The sequence below is a fragment of the Oncorhynchus kisutch genome, linkage group LG12 (genome assembly GCF_002021735.2).
Source record: "Oncorhynchus kisutch isolate 150728-3 linkage group LG12, Okis_V2, whole genome shotgun sequence".
Lineage (NCBI taxonomy): Eukaryota > Metazoa > Chordata > Actinopteri > Salmoniformes > Salmonidae > Oncorhynchus > Oncorhynchus kisutch.
The window spans coordinates 48,654,232-48,676,154 of NC_034185.2; the positions used below are offsets into that span (position 1 = coordinate 48,654,232).

Below are 21,923 nucleotides of genomic sequence, written 5' to 3' on the forward strand. Positions count from 1 at the left end.
GTCCTTTTAATGCTTATTGTGTGCACTGATATTTTTCTACAGTTGAATCTAGGATTCAAAAGAATATATCCTGTAATCTTCCTCAGAAGCATCATTATCAGTTTCTGGTATGTTCACTTTCTTTTTGGTCCACATTTCTACAACTTACTTATTTGCAGGTAGACAAAGTGTATTAGTCACATGTAAACCATCCTTTAACAATACTAATACTACAAATACTCCTACTGACAACAGTAATAACTTTTATTGCATTTCACATCAAATCTGTTCTTTGGTATTTAGGTCTGGTTCTGTAGGTGTGACAACTAACTTGATCTTCACAAGCCAGTCTGTGGTCCCTAACGTTATAAATGTAGAGGACTCCCTCAAGACGTCCATCAACACGTTCACAGTCTTCTTAGATGTTATTACTGGCAGTATCAAAGCTGGTAAGGATTAATCTAAACACAACACATTATGCAATTCAAACACATTATGAGGACAAAGAGTAGTTGTCTGAGTTGTCTGGGACTATGGTGTTGGGTTACCAAACAAATTTAATTCAGCACATTTAACAGATATTGCAGAGCCTTTTAATGGTCGTAATAAAAACATTTTTTTATATACAGAACTCCAGAATAATGCGACTGCTACTATGACTACCAACACAATGACAGTTGCTCCCACAATTACCACATGTTCCCACACAACAACCACTGCAACTGCTACAACAACCACAGCCACTACAACAACAACCACATCTGCTCCCCAAACAACAACAGATGATCCAACAACAAGCACAGCCACACCAATGCCATCTACAGCTGTGGCTATGAAAAGTACAGCTGTGGCAACAACAATCACAGCTGCAAACGAAACAACCACATCGGCATCAATGACAACCACAGCCATAGCTCCGACAACCACAGAAACAGCTCCAACAACAACAGTTGTACTCACAACAACCACAGCTGCTCCCACAACAACCATAGCTGCTCCAACACCAACCACAGCTTTCCCCATGACAACCACAGTTGCTGCTACTACAACAACAGCTGCGGATTCAACAACCACAGATGCACCCACAACAATCCAAAAAATGTTGACAACAACTACAGCAGCTCCCAGAACCACCACAGCTTCCCCTACAACAACCACAGCTGTACTCACAACAACCACAGCATCTACCACAAAAACCACAGTAACTGCTGCTACGACAACTACAGATTTGGCTACAAAAACAACACTTTCTCCAACAAAAACCACAGCAGCACCAACAACGACTACAGCTGCTCACACAACAACCACACTGCAGACACAAGAGGAAGAGCTGTACCCTCAAAAACCACAGCGGCACCCAGATCATCATAAGCTGAAACATCAACAACAGAAGGGGCAACAACACCCTAAACCATGCGAACAACCAACAACCACAGTCGTCCCCACAAAAACCACAGCTGCTCCAACAACAACCACAGCTGCTTCTGTTACGACAACTAAAACTGTGGCTTCAACAACAACAGTCATCCAAACAACAACAACAACAGATGTTCCCCCAACAACCACAGCTTCCCCAACAACAACCATAGCTGCTGCTACGACAACAACAGCTGCAGCTACAACAACCAAAGCCATCCCCACAACCACAGATGCTCCCGGAACATACACGTCTACAACGACAACCACAGCCGCAGCACCGACAACCACAGCCAGCCCCACATCAACCACAGCTTCCCCCACATCAAACACAGATGCTGCTACGACAACAACAGCCGTCCAGCCAATATCCACAGCTGTTCCCACAACAACCACAGCTTCCCCCACAACAACCATAGCTGCTGCTACGACAACAACAGCTACAACAACCAAAGCCATCCCCACAACAACAGATGCTCCAGGAACAACCACAGATGCTCCCGGAACAACCACATCTACAACGACAACCACAGCCGCAGCTCCGACAAGCACAGCATGCCCCACATCAACCAAAGCTTCCCCCGCATCAAACACAGATGCTACTAAGACAACAACAGCAGCCCGCCCAACATCCACAGCTGTCCCCACAACAACTACAGCTTCCCCCACAACAATCATAGCTGCTGCTACGACAACAACAGCTACAACAACCAAAGCCATCCCTACAACCACAGATGCTCCCGGAACAACCACGTCTACAACGACAACCACATCCGCAGCTCCGACAACCACAGCCAGCTCCACATCAACCACAGCTTCTGCCACATCAAACACAGATGCTGCTACGACAACAACAGCCGTCCAGCCAATATCCACAGCTGTTCCCACAACAACCACAGCTTCCCCCACAACAACCATAGCTGCTGCTACGACAACAACAGCTACAATAACCAAAGCCACCCCCACAACCACAGATGCTCCCGGAACAACCACGTCTACAATGACAACCACATCCGCAGCTCCGACAACCACAGCCAGCCCCACATTACCCACAGCTTCCCCCACATCAAACACAGATGCTGCTAAAACAACAACAGCTACAACAACCAAAGCCATCCCCACAACCACAGATGCTCTCGGAACAACTACGTCTACAATGACAACCACAGCCACAGCTCCGACAACCACAGCCATTCCCACATCAACCACAGCTTCCCCCACATCAAACACAGATGCTGCTACGACAACAACAGCCGGCCCCACAACATCCACAGCTGTTCGTACAACAACCGTAGCTACCCCCACAACAACCACAGCTGCCGCCACAACAACCACAGCTTTTTACACAACAACTACAGCTTCACCAATGATAACCACAGCTGTAACAATGATAACTCCAGCTTCTGCTACAACAACAACACCTGTTGCTCCAACAACTACTGTTGCCCCAACCAGTGATTCCACTGACCCTCCAACAGCAAATGAAGGTGTACTTATTCTGCATTTCCGGCTGAATCGTACATTTTTGGAAGACTACAAAAGTCCACAGTCCAATGAGTACCTTAATTTGGCTTCAAATCTGACATCTGAGGTAAATGTTGATAATTGACATAAGCACAAATCTTTAAATGGACATTTATAACAAAACTTGATTGTGAGTTATATTTACTATTTTTCCTGTCCTTTTAATGCTTATTGTGTGCACTGATATTTTTCTACAGTTGAATCAAGGATTCAAAAGAATATATCCTGTAATCTTCCTCAGATGCATCATCATCAGTTTCTGGTATGTTGACTTTCTTTTTGGTCCACATTTATGCAACTTACTTATTTGCAGATAGACAAAGTGTATTAGTCACATGTATTCTTTAAAAATACTAATTTTGCTATTACTCCTACTAACAACAGTAATACATTTTATTGAATTTCACATCAATTCTGTTCTTTGGTATTTAGGTCTGGTTCTGTAGGTGTGACAACTAACTTGATCTTCACAAGCCAGTCTGTGGTCCCTGACGTTACAAATGTAGAGGTCTCCCTCAAGATTTCCATCGACACGTTCACAGTCTTCTTAAATGTTATTATTGGCAGTATCAAAGCTGGTAAGGATTCATGTAAACAAAACACATAATACAAATCAAACATTATGGGGAGATAGAGTAGTATCCGAGTTGTCCAGGACTGTGGTGTTGGGTTACCAAACAAATTTAATTCAGCACATTTAACAGATATTGCAGAGCATTTTAATGGTCGTAATAAAACAATGTTTTATTCAGAACTCCAGCAAAGCACGACTGCTACTACGCCTACCAACACAACGACAGCTAATCCCACAATTGCCACAGCTTACCACACAACAACCACAGCGGCTTCTACAACAACCACATCCATGGCAACAACAACCACAGCTGCTCCCCAAACAACCACATATGTTTCAACAACAACTACAGCCACACCAATGACATCTACAGCTGTGGCTCTGAAAAGTACAGTTGTGGCTACAACAATCACAGCTGCAATCGAAACAACCACATCTGCATCAATGACAACCACAGCCGTAGCCACAAAAACCATAGCCACAGCTCCAACAACCACAGTTGCCACCACAACAACCCCAGCTGCTCCCACAACAACCACAGATGCACCCACAACAACCTCATATTTAATAACAACAACTACAGCATTTCCAACAACCACAATAGCCTCCTCTTACACAACCACAGCTGATCCAACAACAACCACAGCTTTCCCCACGACAACCACAGTTGCTGCTACTTCAACAACAGCTTTGGATACAAAAACAACCATTTCTCCATCAAAAACCTCAGCTTCTGCAAGAACAACCAAAGCGATTCACACAACAACCGAATCCCTGCCCACAACAACCACATCCCTGCCCACAACAACCACAGCTCCAGCTACAACATCTGAAGCCCTTCCCACAACAACTGAACCACTGCCCACAACAACCGCAGTGAATCCAACAAAAATCACAGATTCACCGACAAAAAACACATCTGCTCCCACCACTACAGCAGCTCCCACAACCATAATAGCTTCCATTAGTACAAACACAGCTGCTCCCACAACAACCACATATGCACCAACCACAACCACAGCATCTCCAATAACATCTACAGCAGAGGCTTCAAAAAGTACAGCTGAGGCCACAAAAAACACAATTGCACCAACAACAACCACATCATCTTCCACAACAACCACAGCTGCTCCCACAACAACAACTGCTGTTGCTACATCAACAAAAGCTGCAGAAACAACAACCGACGTTCTGCCCACAACTACATCTGCTCTGACTACAGTCACAGATTCACCCACAACAACTACAATTGCTCCCACAACCACAGCTGCTCCCACAACAACCAAACCCCTGTCCACTACAACTAGAGCTCCTGCTACAACATCCGAAGCCCTTCCCACAACAACTGAACCCCTGCCCACAACAACCACAGCTCCTGCTACGACATCTGAAGACCTTCCCACAACAACTGAACCACTGCCCACAACAACCACATCTGCTCCCACCACTACAGCAGCTCCCACAACCATAATAGCTTACATTACTACAAGCACAGCTTCCCCCAAAACAACCACAGCAACATTAATGACATCTACAGCAGCAGCTATGACAAGTACAGCTGTAGCTACAACCACTACAGATGCACTCACAACAACCACAACCACAGCTGCTCCCATTATAAACACAGCTGCTCCCACAACAACCACATCTGCACCACCTACAACCACAGCATCTCCAATAACATCTACAGCAGAGGCTTCAACAAGTACAGCTGAGGCCACAAAAACTACAATTGCACCAACAACAACCACAACTGAACCACTGCCCACAACAACCACATCTGCTCCCACCACTACAGCAGCTCCCACAACGATAATAGCTTCCATTACTACAAGCACAGCTTCCCCCAAAACAACCACAGCAACATTAATGACATCTACAGCAGCAGCTATGACAAGTACAGCTGAAGCTACAACCACTACAGATGCACTCACAACAGCTGTGGCTTCAACAACCACAGATGCACCCACAACAATCCAAAAAATGTTGACAACAACTACAGAAGCTCCCAGAACCACCACAGCTTCCCCTACAACAACCACAGCAGTACTCACAACAACCACAGCATCTACCACAAAAACCACAGTAACCGCTGCTACGACAACTACAGATTTGGCTACAAAAACAACACTTTCTCCAACAAAAACCACAGCAGCACCAACACCGACTACAACTGCTCACACAACAACCACACTGCAGACACAAGAAGAAGAGCTGCACCCTCAAAAACCACAGCGGCACCCAGATCATCATAAGCTGAAACATCAACAACAGAAGGGGCAACAACACCCTAAACCATGCGAACAACCAACAACCACAGTCGTCCCCACAAAAACCACTGCTGCTAAAACAACAACCACAGCCGCTTCTGCTACGACAACTAAAACTGTGGCTTCAACAACAACAGCCATCCAAACAACAACAACAACAGCTGTTCCCCCAACAACCACAGCTTCCCCAACAACAACCATAGCTGCTGCTACAACAACAATAGCTACAGCTACAACAACCAAAGCCATCCCCACAACCACAGATGCTCCCGGAACATCCATGTCTACAATGACAACCACAGCCGCAGCACCGACAACCACAGCCAGCTCCACATCAACCACAGCTTCTGCCACATCAAACACAGATGCTGCTACGACAACAACAGCCGTCCAGCCAATATCCACAGCTGTTCCCACAACAACCACAGCTTCCCCCACAACAACCATAGCTGCTGCTACGACAACAACAGCTACAATAACCAAAGCCACCCCCACAACCACAGATGCTCCCGGAACAACCACGTCTACAATGACAACCACATCCGCAGCTCCGACAACCACAGCCAGCCCCACATTACCCACAGCTTCCCCCACATCAAACACAGATGCTGCTAAAACAACAACAGCTACAACAACCAAAGCCATCCCCACAACCACAGATGCTCTCGGAACAACTACGTCTACAATGACAACCACAGCCGCAGCTCCGACAACCACAGCCATTCCCACATCAACCACAGCTTCCCCCACATCAAACACAGATGCTGCTACGACAACAACAGCCGGCCCCACAACATCCACAGCTGTTCGTACAACAACCGTAGCTACCCCCACAACAACCACAGCTGCCGCCACAACAACCACAGCTTTTTACACAACAACTACAGCTTCACCAATGATAACCACAGCTGTAACAATGATAACTCCAGCTTCTGCTACAACAACAACACCTGTTGCTCCAACAACTACTGTTGCCCCAACCAGTGATTCCACTGACCCTCCAACAGCAAATGAAGGTGTACTTATTCTGCATTTCCGGCTGAATCGTACATTTTTGGAAGACTACAAAAGTCCACAGTCCAATGAGTACCTTAATTTGGCTTCAAATCTGACATCTGAGGTAAATGTTGATAATTGACATAAGCACAAATCTTTAAATGGACATTTATAACAAAACTTGATTGTGAGTTATATTTACTATTTTTCCTGTCCTTTTAATGCTTATTGTGTGCACTGATATTTTTCTACAGTTGAATCAAGGATTCAAAAGAATATATCCTGTAATCTTCCTCAGATGCATCATCATCAGTTTCTGGTATGTTGACTTTCTTTTTGGTCCACATTTATGCAACTTACTTATTTGCAGATAGACAAAGTGTATTAGTCACATGTATTCTTTAAAAATACTAATTTTGCTATTACTCCTACTAACAACAGTAATACATTTTATTGAATTTCACATCAATTCTGTTCTTTGGTATTTAGGTCTGGTTCTGTGGGTGTGACAACTAACTTGATCTTCACAAGCCAGTCTGTGGTCCCTGACGTTACAAATGTAGAGGTCTCCCTCAAGATTTCCATCGACACGTTCACAGTCTTCTTAAATGTTATTATTGGCAGTATCAAAGCTGGTAAGGATTCATGTAAACAAAACACATAATACAAATCAAACATTATGGGGAGATAGAGTAGTATCCGAGTTGTCCAGGACTGTGGTGTTGGGTTACCAAACAAATTTAATTCAGCACATTTAACAGATATTGCAGAGCATTTTAATGGTCGTAATAAAACAATGTTTTATTCAGAACTCCAGCAAAGCACGACTGCTACTACGCCTACCAACACAACGACAGCTAATCCCACAATTGCCACAGCTTACCACACAACAACCACAGCGGCTTCTACAACAACCACATCCATGGCAACAACAACCACAGCTGCTCCCCAAACAACCACATATGTTTCAACAACAACTACAGCCACACCAATGACATCTACAGCTGTGGCTCTGAAAAGTACAGCTGTGGCTACAACAATCACAGCTGCAATCGAAACAACCACATCTGCATCAATGACAACCACAGCCGTAGCCACAAAAACCATAGCCACAGCTCCAACAACCACAGTTGCCACCACAACAACCCCAGCTGCTCCCACAACAACCACAGATGCACCCACAACAACCTCATATTTAATAACAACAACTACAGCATTTCCAACAACCACAATAGCCTCCTCTTACACACCCACAGCTGATCCAACAACAACCACAGCTTTCCCCACGACAACCACAGTTGCTGCTACTTCAACAACAGCTTTGGATACAAAAACAACAATTTCTCCATCAAAAACCTCAGCTTCTGCAAGAACAACCAAAGCGATTCACACAACAACCGAATCCCTGCCCACAACAACCACATCCCCGCCCACAACAACCACAGCTCCAGCTACAACATCTGAAGCCCTTCCCACAACAACTGAACCACTGCCCACAACAACCGCAGTGAATCCAACAAAAATCACAGATTCACCGACAAAAAACACATCTGCTCCCACCACTACAGCAGCTCCCACAACCACAACCACAGCATCTCCAATAACACCTACAGCAGAGGCTTCAAAAATTACAGCTGAGGCCACAAAAAACACAATTGCACCAACAACAACCACATCATCTTCCACAACAACCACAGCTGCTCCCACAACAACAACTGCTGTTGCTACATCAACAAAAGCTGCAGAAACAACAACCAACCTCCTGCCCACAACTACATCTGCTCTGACTACAGTCACAGATTCACCCACAACAACTACAATTGCTCCCACAACCACAGCTGCTCCCACAACAACCAAACCCCTGTCCACTACAACTAGAGCTCCTGCTACAACATCCGAAGCCCTTCCCACAACAACTGAACCCCTGCCCACAACAACCACAGCTCCTGCTACGACATCTGAAGACCTTCCCACAACAACTGAACCACTGCCCACAACAACCACATCTGCTCCCACCACTACAGCAGCTCCCACAACCATAATAGCTTACATTACTACAAGCACAGCTTCCCCCAAAACAACCACAGCAACATTAATGACATCTACAGCAGCAGCTATGACAAGTACAGCTGTAGCTACAACCACTACAGATGCACTCACAACAACCACAACCACAGCTGCTCCCATTATAAACACAGCTGCTCCCACAACAACCACATCTGCACCACCTACAACCACAGCATCTCCAATAACATCTACAGCAGAGGCTTCAACAAGTACAGCTGAGGCCACAAAAACTACAATTGCACCAACAACAACCACAACTGAACCACTGCCCACAACAACCACATCTGCTCCCACCACTACAGCAGCTCCCACAACGATAATAGCTTCCATTACTACAAGCACAGCTTCCCCCAAAACAACCACAGCAACATTAATGACATCTACAGCAGCAGCTATGACAAGTACAGCTGAAGCTACAACCACTACAGATGCACTCACAACAACCACAACCACAGCTGCTGCTACAACAATAACAACATCTACAGCAACAACATCCAAAACCTCGCCCACAACAACCACAGCTGCTCCCACTACAAACACAGCTGCTCCCACAACAACCACAACTACACCAACCACAACCACAGCATCTCCAATAACATCTACAGCAGAGGCTTCAACAAGTACAGCTGAGGCCACAAAAACTACAATTGCACCAACAACAACCACATCATACTCCACAACAACAACAGCTGCTCCCACAACAACTGCTGATGCTACAACAACAAAAGCTACAGCAACAACAACCATTGTCATGCCCACCACAACAACATCTGCTCCAACTACAATAACAGATTTGCCCACAACAAACACAATTGCTCCCACAACAGCAGCAGATCCACCAACTAAAGTGTTTCCCACAACAACAGCTGCTCCCACAAAAACCAGAGCACCTGCTACAACAACCAAAGCCCTTCACACAACAACTGAACCCCTGCCCACAACAACTGAACCACTGCCCACAACAACCACATCTGCTCCCACCACTACAGCAGCTCCCACAACCATAATAGCTTCCATTACTACAAGCACAGCTTCCCCAAAAACAACCACAGCGACATTAATGACATCTACAGCAGCAGCTTCAACAAGTACAGCTGTAGCTACAACCACTACAGATGCACTCACAACAACAACAACATCCGAAGACTTTCCCACAACAACTGAACCCCTGCCCACAACAACCACAGCTCCTGCTACAACATCCGAAGACCTTCCCACAACAACTGAACCCCTGCCCACAACAACCACAGCTCCTGCTACAACATCCGAAGACCTTCCCACAACAACTGAACCCCTGCCCACAACAACCACAGCTCCTGCTACAACATCCGAAGACCTTCCCACAACAACTGAACCCCTGCCCACAACAACCACAGCTCCTGCTACAACATCCGAAGACCTTCCCACAACAACTGAACCCCTACCCACAACAATCACAGCACCTGCTACAACATCCGAAGACTTTCCCACAACAACTGAACCCAAGCCCACAACAACCACAGCTCCTGCTACAACATCCGAAGACCTTCCCACAACAACTGAACCCCTGCCCACAACAACCACAGCTCCTGCTACAACATCCGAAGACCTTCCCACAACAACTGAACCCCTGCCCACAACAACCACAGCTCCTGCTACAACATCCGAAGACCTTCCCACAACAACTGAACCCCTGCCCACCACAACCACAGCTCCTGCTACAACATCCGAAGACCTTCCCACAACAACTGAACCCCTGCCCACAACAATCACAGCTCCTGCTACAACATCCGAAGACCTTCCCACAACAACTGAACCCCTGCCCACCACAACCACAGCTCCTGCTACAACATCCGAAGACCTTCCCACAACAACTGAACCCCTGCCCACCACAACCACAGCTCCTGCTACAACATCCGAAAACCTTCCCACAACAACTGAACCCCTGCCCACCACAACCACAGCTCCTGCTACAACATCCGAAAACCTTCCCACAACAACTGAACCCCTGCCCACAACAATCACAGCTCCTGCTACAACATCTGAAGAACTTCCAACAACAACTGAACCTCTGCCCACAACAACCACAGCTCCTGCTACAACATCCGAAGACATTCCCACAACAACTGAACCCCTGCCCACAACAACCACAGCTCCTGCTCCAACATCCGAAGACCTTCCCACAACAACTGAACCCCTGCCCACAACAACCACAGCTCCTGCTACAACATCTGAAAACCTTCCCACAACAACTGAACCCCTGCCCACAACAACCACAGCTCCTGCTACAACATCTGAAGACCTTCCCACAACAACCACAGCTCCTGCTACAACATCCGAAGACCTTCCCACAACAACTGAACCCCTGCCCACAACAATCACAGCTCCTGCTACAACATCCGAAGACCTTCCCACAACAACTGAACTTCTGCCCACCACAACCACAGCTCCTGTTACAACATCCGAAGACCTTCGCACAACAACTGAACCCCTGCCCACCACAACCACAGCTCCTGCTACAACATCCGAAAACCTTCCCACAACAACTGAACCCCTGCCCACAACAATCACAGCTCCTGCTACAACATCCGAAGACCTTCCCACAACAACTGAACCCCTGCCCACAACAACCACAGCTCCTGCTACAACATCCGAAGACCTTCCCACAACAACTGAACCCCTGCCCACAACAATCACAGCTGCTGCTACAACATCCGAAAACCTTCCCACAACAACTGAACCCCTGCCCACAACAATTACAGCTCCTGCGACAACATCCGAAGACCTTCCCACAATAACTGAACCCCTGCCCACCACAACCACAGCTCCTGCTACAACATCCGAAAACCTTCCCACAACAACTGAACCCCTGCCCACAACAACCACAGCTCCTGCTACAACATCCGAAAACCTTCCCACAACAACTGAACCCCTGCCCACAACAACCACAGCTCCTGCTACAACATCCGAAGACCTTCCCACAACAACTGAACCCCTGCCCACAACAACCACAGCTCCTGCTACAAAATCCGAAGACCTTCCCACAACAACTGAACCCCTGCCCACAACAACCACAGCTCCTGCTACAACATCCGAAGACCTTCCCACAACAACTGAACCCCTGCCCACCACAACCACAGATCCTGCTACAACATCCAAAAACCTTCCCACAACAACTGAACCCCTGCCCACAACAGTCACAGCTCCTGCGGCAACATCCGAAGACCTTCCCACAACAACTGAACCCCTGCCCACCACAACCACAGCTCCTGCTACAACATCCGAAGACCTTCCCACAACAACTGAACTTCTGCACACCACAACCACAGCTCCTGCTACAACATCCGAAGACCTTCGCACAACAACTGAACCCCTGCCCACAACAACCACAGCTCCTGCTACAACATCCGAAGACCTTCCCACAACAACTGAACCCCTGCCCACAACAACCACAGCTCCTGCTACAACATCCGAAGACCTTCCCACAACAACTGAACCCCTGCCCACAACAACCACAGCTCCTGCTACAAAATCCGAAGACCTTCCCACAACAACTGAACCCCTGCCCACAACAACCACAGCTCCTGCTACAACATCCGAAGACCTTCCCACAACAACTGAACCCCTGCCCACCACAACCACAGCTCCTGCTACAACATCCGAAAACCTTCCCACAACAACTGAACCCCTGCCCACAACAATTACAGCTCCTGCTACAACGTCCGAAGACCTTCCCACAACAACTGAACCCCTGCCCACAACAATCACAGCTCCTGCTACAACATCCGAAGACCTTCCCACAACAACTGAACCCCTGCCCACAACAATCACAGCTCCTGCTGCAACATCCGAAAACCTTCCCACAACATCTGAAATTCTGCCCACCACAACCACAGCTCCTGCTACAACATCCGAAGACCTTCACACAACAACTGAACCCCTGCCCACCACAACCACAGCTGCTGCTACAACATCCGAAAACCTTCCCACAACAACTGAACCCCTGCCCACAAAAATTACAGCTCCTGCTACAACATCCGAAGACCTTCCCACAATAACTGAACCCCTGCCCACCACAACCACAGCTCCTGCTACAACATCCGAAAACCTTCCCACAACAACTGAACCCCTGCCCACAACAACCACAGCTCCTGCTACAACATCCGAAAACCTTCCCACAACAACTGAACCCCTGCCCACAACAATTACAGCTCCTGCTACAACATCCGAAGACCTTCCCACAATAACTGAACCCCTGCCCACAACAATCACAGCTCCTGCTACAACATCCGAAGACCTTCCCACAACAACTGAACCCCTGCCCACCACAACCACAGATCCTGCTACAACATCCAAAAACCTTCCCACAACAACTGAACCCCTGCCCACAACAGTCACAGCTCCTGCGGCAACATCCGAAGACCTTCCCACAACAACTGAACCCCTGCCCACCACAACCACAGCTCCTGCTACAACATCCGAAGACCTTCCCACAACAACTGAACCCCTGCCCACCACAACCACAGCTCCTGCTACAACATCCGAAGACCTTCCCACAACAACTGAACTCCTGCCCACCACAACGACAGCTCCTGCTAAAACATCCGAAGACCTTCGCACAACAACTGAACCCCTGCCCACCACAACCACAGCTCCTGCTACAACATCCGAAAACCTTCCCACAACAACTGAACCCCTGCCCACAACAATTACAGCTACTGCTACAACATCCGAAGACCTTCCCACAATAACTGAACCCCTGCCCACAACAATCACAGCTCCTGCTACAACATCCGAAGACCTTCCCACAACAACTGAACCCCTGCCCACAACAATCACAGCTCCTGCTGCAACATCCGAAGACCTTCCCACAACAACTGAACCTCTGACCACCACAACCACAGCTCCTGCTACAACATCCGAAAACCTTCCCACAACAACTGAACCCCTGCCCACAACAATTACAGCTCCTGCTACAACATCCGAAGACCTTCCCACAATAACTGAACCCCTGCCCACCACAACCACAGCTCCTGCTACAACATCCGAAAACCTTCCCACAACAACTGAACCCCTGCCCACAACAATCACAGCTCCTGCTACAACATTTGAAGAACTTCCAACAACAACTGAAACTCTGCCCACAACAACCACAGCTCCTGCTACAACATCCGAAGACATTCCCACAACAACTGAACCCCTGCCCACAACAATCACAGCTCCTGCTACAACATCCGAAGACCTTCCCACAACAACTGAACCCCTGCCCACAACAACCACAGCTCCTGCTACAACATCCGAAGACCTTCCCACAACAACTGAACCCCTGCCCACAACAGTCACAGCTCCTGCGGCAACATCCGAAGACCTTCCCACAACAACTGAACCCCTGCCCACCACAACCACAACCACAGCTCCTGCTACAACATCCGAAGACCTTCCCACAACAACTGAACCCCTGCCCACCACAACCACAGCTCCTGCTACAACATCCGAAAACCTTCCCACAACAACTGAACCCCTGCCCACAACAACCACAGCTCCTGCTACAACATCCGAAGACCTTCCCACAACAACTGAAGCCCTGCCCACAACAATCACAGCTCCTGCTACAACATCCGAAGACCTTCCCACAACAACTGAACCCCTGCCCACAACAATCACAGCTCCTGCTACAACATCCGAAGACCTTCCCACAACAACTGAACCCCTGCCCACCACAACGACAGCTCCTGCTACAACATCCGAAGACCTTCGCACAACAACTGAACCCCTGCCCACCACAACCACAGCTCCTGCTACAACATCCGAAAACCTTCCCACAACAACTGAACCCCTGCCCACAACAATTACAGCTCCTGCTACAACATCCGAAGACCTTCCCACAATAACTGAACCCCTGCCCACAACAATCACAGCTCCTGCTACAACATCCGAAGACCTTCCCACAACAACTGAACCCCTGCCCACCACAACCACAGCTCCTGCTACAACATCCGAAAACCTTCCCACAACAACTAAACCCCTGCCCACAACAACCACAGCTCCTGCTACAACATCCGAAGACCTTCCCACAACAACTGAAGCCCTGCCCACAGCAATCACAGCTCCTGCTACAACATCCGAAGACCTTCCCACAACAGCTGAACCCCTGCCCACAACAATCACAGCTCCTGCTACAACATCCGAAGACCTTCCCACAACAACTGAACCCCTGCCCACCACAACGACAGCTCCTGCTACAACATCCGAAGACCTTCGCACAACAACTGAACCCCTGCCCACCACAACCACAGCTCCTGCTACAACATCCGAAAACCTTCCCACAACAACTGAACCCCTGCCCACAACAATTACAGCTCCTGCTACAACATCCGACGACCTTCCCACAATAACTGAACCCCTGCCCACAACAATCACAGCTCCTGCTGCAACATCCGAAGACCTTCCCACAACAACTGAACCCCTGCCCACAACAACCACAGCTCCTGCTGCAACATCCGAAGACCTTCCCACAACAACTGAACCCCTGCCCACAACAATCACAGCTCCTGCTGCAACATCCGAAGACCTTCCCACAACAACTGAACCCCTGCCCACAACAATCACAGCTCCTGCTACAACATCCGAAGACCTTCCCACAACAACTGAACCCCTGCCCACCACAACCACAGCTCCTGCTACAACATCCGAAGACCTTCCCACAACAACTGTACCCCTGCCCACCACAACCACAGCTCCTGCTACAACATCCGAAAACCTTCCCACAACAACTGAACCCCTGCCCACAACAACCACAGCTCCTGCTACAACATCCGAAGACCTTCCCACAACAACTGAAGCCCTGCCCACAACAACCACAGCTCCTGCTACAACATCTGAAGACCTTCCCACAACAACTGAACCCCTGCCCACAACAACCACAGCTCCTGCTACAACATCCAAAGACATTCCCACAACAACTGAACCCCTGCCCACAACAATCACAGCTCCTGCTACAACATCCGAAGACCTTCCCACAACAACTGAACCCCTGCCCACAACAATCACAGCTCCTGCTACAACATCCGAAGACCTTCCCACAACAACTGAACCCCTGCCCACCACAACCACAGCTTCTGCTACAACATCCGAAGATCTTCGCACAACAACTGAACCCCTGCCCACCACAACCACAGCTCCTGCTACAACATCCGAAAACCTTCCCACAACAACTGAACCCCTGCCCACAACAATTACAGCTCCTGCTACAACATCCGAAGACCTTCCCACAACAACTGAACCCCTGCCCACAACAATCACAGCTCCTGCTACAACATCCGAAGACCTTCCCACAAGAACTGAACCCCTGCCCACAACAATCACAGCTCCTGCTGCAACATCCGAAGACCTTCCCACAACAACTGAACCTCTGCCCACCACAACCACAGCTCCTGCTACAACATCCGAAGACCTTCCCACAACAACTGAACCCCTGCCCACCACAACCACAGCTCCTGCTACAACATCCGAAGACCTTCCCACAATAACTGAACCCCTGCCCACAACAACCATAGCTCCTGCTACAACATCCGAAAACCTTCCCACAACAACTGAACCCCTGCCCACAACAATTACAGCTCCTGCTACAACATCCGAAGACCTTCCCACATCAACTGAACCCCTGCCCACAACAACTGAACCACTGCCCACAACAACCACATCTGCTCCCACCACTACAGCAGCTCCCACAACCATAATAGCTTCCATTACTACAAGCACAGTTTCCCCCAACACAACCACAGCAACACTAATGACATCTACAGCAGCAGCTATGATAAGTACAGCTGCAGCTACAACCACTACAGATGCAGCCACAACAACCACTACCACAGCTGCTTCTACAACAATAACAACAGCTACAGCAACAACACCCAAAACCTCGCCCACAACAACCACATCTGCACCAACCACAACCACAGCATCTCCAATAACATCTACAGCAGAGGCTTCAACAAGTACAGCTGAGGCCACAAAAAACACAACTGCACCAACAACAACCACATCGTCTTCCACAACAACCTCAGCTGCTTCCACAACAACAACTGCTGTTGCTACAACAACAAAAGCTACAGCAACAACAACCAATGTCCTGCCCACCTCAACCACATCTGCTCCAACTACAATAACAGATTCACCCACAATAAACACAATTGTTCCCACAACAGCAGCAGATCCACCAACTGAAGTTTTTCCCACAACCACAGCTGCTATGACAACAAAAGCTGTATCCACAACAACCACAGCAACACCAACAACAATCCCAGCTGCTGCTACAACAACATTTGTGGCATCAACACCCAAAACTCTACCCACGACAACCACTGCTGCTCCCACAACAAACTTAGCTGCTCCCGCAACAACCACATCTTCACAAATCACAACCAAAGCAACACCATCTACAGCTGAGGCTTCAACAACCACAACTGCACCAACAACAACCACAGTTTCTCCCACAACAATCATAGCTGCTGCTACAACAATCACATCTGCTCTCACAACCACTGCAAATCCCACAACAACTTCCCTTACAACAACTGCAGAAACAACAACCACAGCCCTGCCCACAACTACCACAGCTGCTCCAACAACAATCACAGATTCACCCAAAACAGACACATCTGCTTCCACAACTACAGCAAGTCCCACAACCACAACAATGTCCCTTACAACAACTACAGCTGGTCCCACAACGATCACAGTAGCACCAATGATGTCTGCATCTGGGGCTACAACAAATACAGCTGCACCCACAACAACTACAGCTTCTCCCACAACAATCACAGCTTCTCCCACAACCACAACAGCTTCCCTTACAACCACAGCTGTTTCCACAACAACTACCGCTATCCCAACAACAACAGCTACACCCAAAACAACCACAGCTGCTCTCACAATAACCACAGCTGTCCCCACAACAAACACAGCTACTCCCATAACAAACACAGCTGATCAAACAACAACCACATTTACACAGACGACAACTACAGCTCCTGTTAAAAAAACAGTGGCTCCCACAACAACAGGAGCTCCCACAACAAACACAGTTGCTCCCTCTACAACAACAGCTGCCATAACCACCATAGCAACAACAAAAGCTTCTGTAACAACCATCACTACTAGCCCTACCACAATTACAGCTAACCTCACAACAACCACAGGTGCTCCAACGACCACCACAGCTGCATCCACAGCTACCACAGCTGCATCCACAACCACAACATTTGCACTAACAACATCCCCAGCTGCTGCTATGACAACAACAGCCACCCCTACAACAACTACAACTGATCCCACAACAACCACAGCAGTGCCAACATCAACCACAGCAGCTCCCACTACACTCACAGCTTCACCATCGACAACCACAGTTGCTGCAAAGACCACCAACACCCACCACACAACAACCATAGTTTCAGCCACAACAACCACAGCTGCTGTAACTACCACAGCTACAGCTGCACCAACGTCAACTACAGCTGCTAAGACAACAACTGTTTCCCCAACCACCGCATCCACAAACCCTCCAACGTCAAATGAAGGTGTACTTATTCTAAAGTTCCGGTTGAACCGTACGTTTATGGAAGCCTACAAAGATTCAAATTCCTTGGATTACATTACTTTGGCTTTAAATGTCACAACTGAGGTAAAAGTTGATCATTAATAGAAATTTTGAAATGGACATTAACAAAAATATCTTGCTTGAGAGTTATTAGTAACTACTACACATTTTTTGTCCTTAAAATACTCATTATGCCCTCTGATATCTTTCTACAGTTGACTCGAGGATACAAAACTGTATATCCTGTGATCTTCCTCAGATGCATCATCATCAGTTTTTGGTATGTTCAGTTTTCATTTTGGTCCATATTTCTACAACTTACTTGCAGCTAGAACAAGTGTGTTATTTACGTTTACCATTATTTAATCATACTAATACTACTACAACAAATAACAATAACTTTTATCCCATTTCACATACATTCTACTTCTTTGATTTTTAGGTCTGGGTCTGTGGGTGTGACAACCAACTTGATCTTCACACGCCAGTCTGTGGTCCCTAACGTTACAAATGTAGAGGACTCCCTCAAGACATCCATCAACACATCCACAGTTTTCTTAGATGTTATTCCTGACAGTATCAAAGCTGGTAAGGATGAATCTTAATATTTATGAAAATTCGTACAGTATAGATGATTGTTTGAATCAATATTCCCGTCTGTGTTGTTTTTTATGCCCAAAGCTTATTTACCAGCTCTGGTTTCATCAGTTGTGACCAAATTACATCATACTTGAAATACTGTACCTCATTTAAAGGTATATCTTTTCATTTCAAAACCATTTCAATCATAGTAGTCTCTTATAAGACTATCTTTACCCGTAGATGTGAGCAAAAATGATTCTGGTTCTCTGGTTTGCATCACTGATTATTTGAATCAGGAATGGAGAACTTTGATAGAGTTGGGGGCCACAAAAAGACGTGAGAGGTTGCAGTGGCTGGTGGGTCTTCATACCCACATCCCACATTTGCAATTGGGCGTAACAAAATTGTTGCTGTTTTAAAGCAAGTTTGCTGCAAATCTACACATTTTGCCATGAGACAGAATTTTGGGGGGGAAGTTTTACACCTTGTATATTCTATTATTCTAATACTCAACAGTAAGTTGAGACCCTGACTGAGTCCCTAAATATATATACTGTGTATATATATCTACAGTGCATTCAGAAAGTATTCAGACCCCTTGACATTTTCCACACTTTGTTATGCTACAGCCTTATTCTAAAATGGCAGCAGTGGGGTCAAACTGTAGAACCCAGTTCCTACGTTTGACTATAAAAAGGGATTTTATCAAACAAAACTGTGCTACATTTTATGTCTGGGACCCTCAGGATGACAAATCAGAGCAAGATTAATGAATGTAAGTACATTATTTACCTTCAGAGGTGAATCTATCAAACCATGTTCTGTGATAAAAGTGTTTTGTTGTTGTGCACTATCCTCAAAATAATAGCATGTTATGTTTTGCTGTAATAGATGCTGTAAATGGGACACTGCAGTTCGATGAACAACAATTTAAGATTTCTGCCCATATTAGACATGTCGATGTCCCGGATTTGGCTTTTGTTTACAACGTCATTCTAGTCACATTATTGCATATTGAGCGAGAACTGTCCCAATTTAGGGACACCGATCCCATAGAGGTTAAATCACTTTTTCCACCTGATCAATCTTCACACAATACCTCATAATGACAAAGCAAAAACGGGTGAAGAAAGTTTTGCAAATGTTTTAGAAGTAAAACACTGAATATCACATTTACATACGTTTTCAGACCCTTTAATCAATCATTTGTAGACGCACCTTTGGCAGCAATTATAGCCTCGTGTCTACTTGGGTATGGCTCTATAAGCTTGGCACACCTGCGTTTGGAGAGTGTCTGCTGCTGCTGAAAAACATCCCCATAGCATGATGCTGCCACCACCATACTTCACCATAGGGATGGTGTCAGGTTTCCTCCAGACAAGACGTTTGACATTATGGCCAAAGAATACAATCTTGGTTCCATCAAACCAGATAATCTTGTTTCTCATGGTTTGAGAGTCTTTAAGTGCCTTTTGACTAACTCCAAGCGGGCTGTTTTACTGAGAAGTGTCTTCCTTCTGGCCACACTACCATACAAGGCCTGATTGGTGGAAAGCTGCAGAGATGGTTGTCCTTCTTGAAGGTTCTCCCATCTCCACAGAGGAACTATAGAGCTCTGTCAGAGTGACCATCATGTTCTTGGTCTCCTCCCTAACCTAGTCCCTTTTTCCCCTGATTACTCAGTTTGGCCGGGCAGCCAGCTCCAGGAAGAGTCTTGTTGCTCCAATCTTCTTCCATTTAAGAATGATGGAGGAAACTGTGTTCTTAGGGATCTTCAATGCTGCAGAAATGTTTTGGTACCCTTCCCCAGAGTTGTGCCTAGACACATCCCTGTCTCAGAACTATACAGATAATTCCTTCGACCTCATGGCTTGGTTTTTGCTTTGACATGCCGTGTCAACTGTGGGACCTTATATAGGTGTGTGTTTTTACAAATCATGTCCAATCAATTGAATTCATCACAGGTGGACTAAAAGTTGTAGAAACATCTCAAGGATGATCAATGGAAACAGGATGCACCTGAGCTTAATTTCATGTCTCATAGCAAAGGGTTTGAATACTTATGGAAATAAGGTATTTCTGTTTTTTTTATTTTTTTATTAAATGTCAAAAAACCAGTTTTTGCTTTGTCATCATGCAGTTTTGTGAGTAGATTGATGAGGGAAAAAAACTGTTACATCAATTTTAGAATAAGCCTGTAACGTAACAAAATGGGGAAAAAGTCAAGGGTCTGAATACTTTCCGAATGTACTGTATAATATACTAAAGGGATACTGCCGGACACCAGTTGATCTTCCCTGATTTGCATGAATCATTATTTTGTTCAGGTGGTCTACAGCTTACATCTTTTATATTTTTGCAAGAATATAGACTTTGGGAAGGCTTTGCAGAGGCTTTTAAATGGTCAAAATCTTTTTTTTTTTTTTTTACAGAACTCCGGAACTCGACGACTGATGCTACAACTGTTGCTACGACTACAACTACGACTACTGCTACGACTACTGCAACCACCACGACAGTCACGCCAGCAGCAACCACAAACACTACAGAGGGTTCACATACCTCCAGCAGCGCAATGGCAAGAAACAGACCTCAAGAAATGGTCACTATATTACTTGCTTCAATACTGATCTATTTCTTCTGAACAGAATAAATCTAGGACTCAATTAAACCCATTAAGCTGATAATGTAATGAAGCTAATTCTGCCACAATACCAGAAAATGTATCATTGTGAAATTGTGTGATGTTTTGCTATTTAATATTTACATTTTGTTTGAGTATATTGCAATAGCTTATGAATAATGTAATATCATACACATGAAATTAACTAATTCAATTCAATAAATTCAATAAAATAAGCATGTAAACCTAATTGTCTATTCTGTCATCTATATTTTTCCTTATTGTAACCCAACTCCAGCCATATGTTGTAAT

At 46.5% G+C, this 21,923-nt stretch overlaps 1 protein-coding gene across 1 annotated transcript; it reads left to right on the plus strand.

Annotated features, from left to right (window-relative positions):
- Positions 1-295: 295 nt before the first annotated feature.
- LOC116376476 (mucin-2-like) lies at positions 296-18,330 on the plus strand. The gene is made up of 10 exons (XM_031836690.1): positions 296-428; positions 609-2,986; positions 3,117-3,181; positions 3,352-3,497; positions 3,672-6,883; positions 7,014-7,078; positions 7,249-7,394; positions 7,569-10,096; positions 16,564-16,802; positions 18,153-18,330. Exons 2-10 carry the CDS (start codon positions 635-637, stop codon positions 18,328-18,330), a joined length of 8,931 nt encoding a protein of 2,976 aa, XP_031692550.1. The 5' UTR covers positions 296-428; positions 609-634.
- The last annotated feature ends 3,593 nt before the right edge of the window (positions 18,331-21,923 follow it).

Coding starts and splice junctions, on each gene's coding strand:
- LOC116376476 (XM_031836690.1), top strand. CDS start 635: ATGACTACCAACACAATGACAGTTGCTCCCACAATTACCACATGTTCC. Junction 2,987..3,116: donor CTTCAAATCTGACATCTGAG/GTAAATGTTGAT, acceptor ATTTTTCTACAG/TTGAATCAAGGATTCAAAAG. Junction 16,803..18,152: donor TACAGCAGAGGCTTCAACAA/GTACAGCTGAGG, acceptor CAACAACCACAG/CAGTGCCAACATCAACCACA.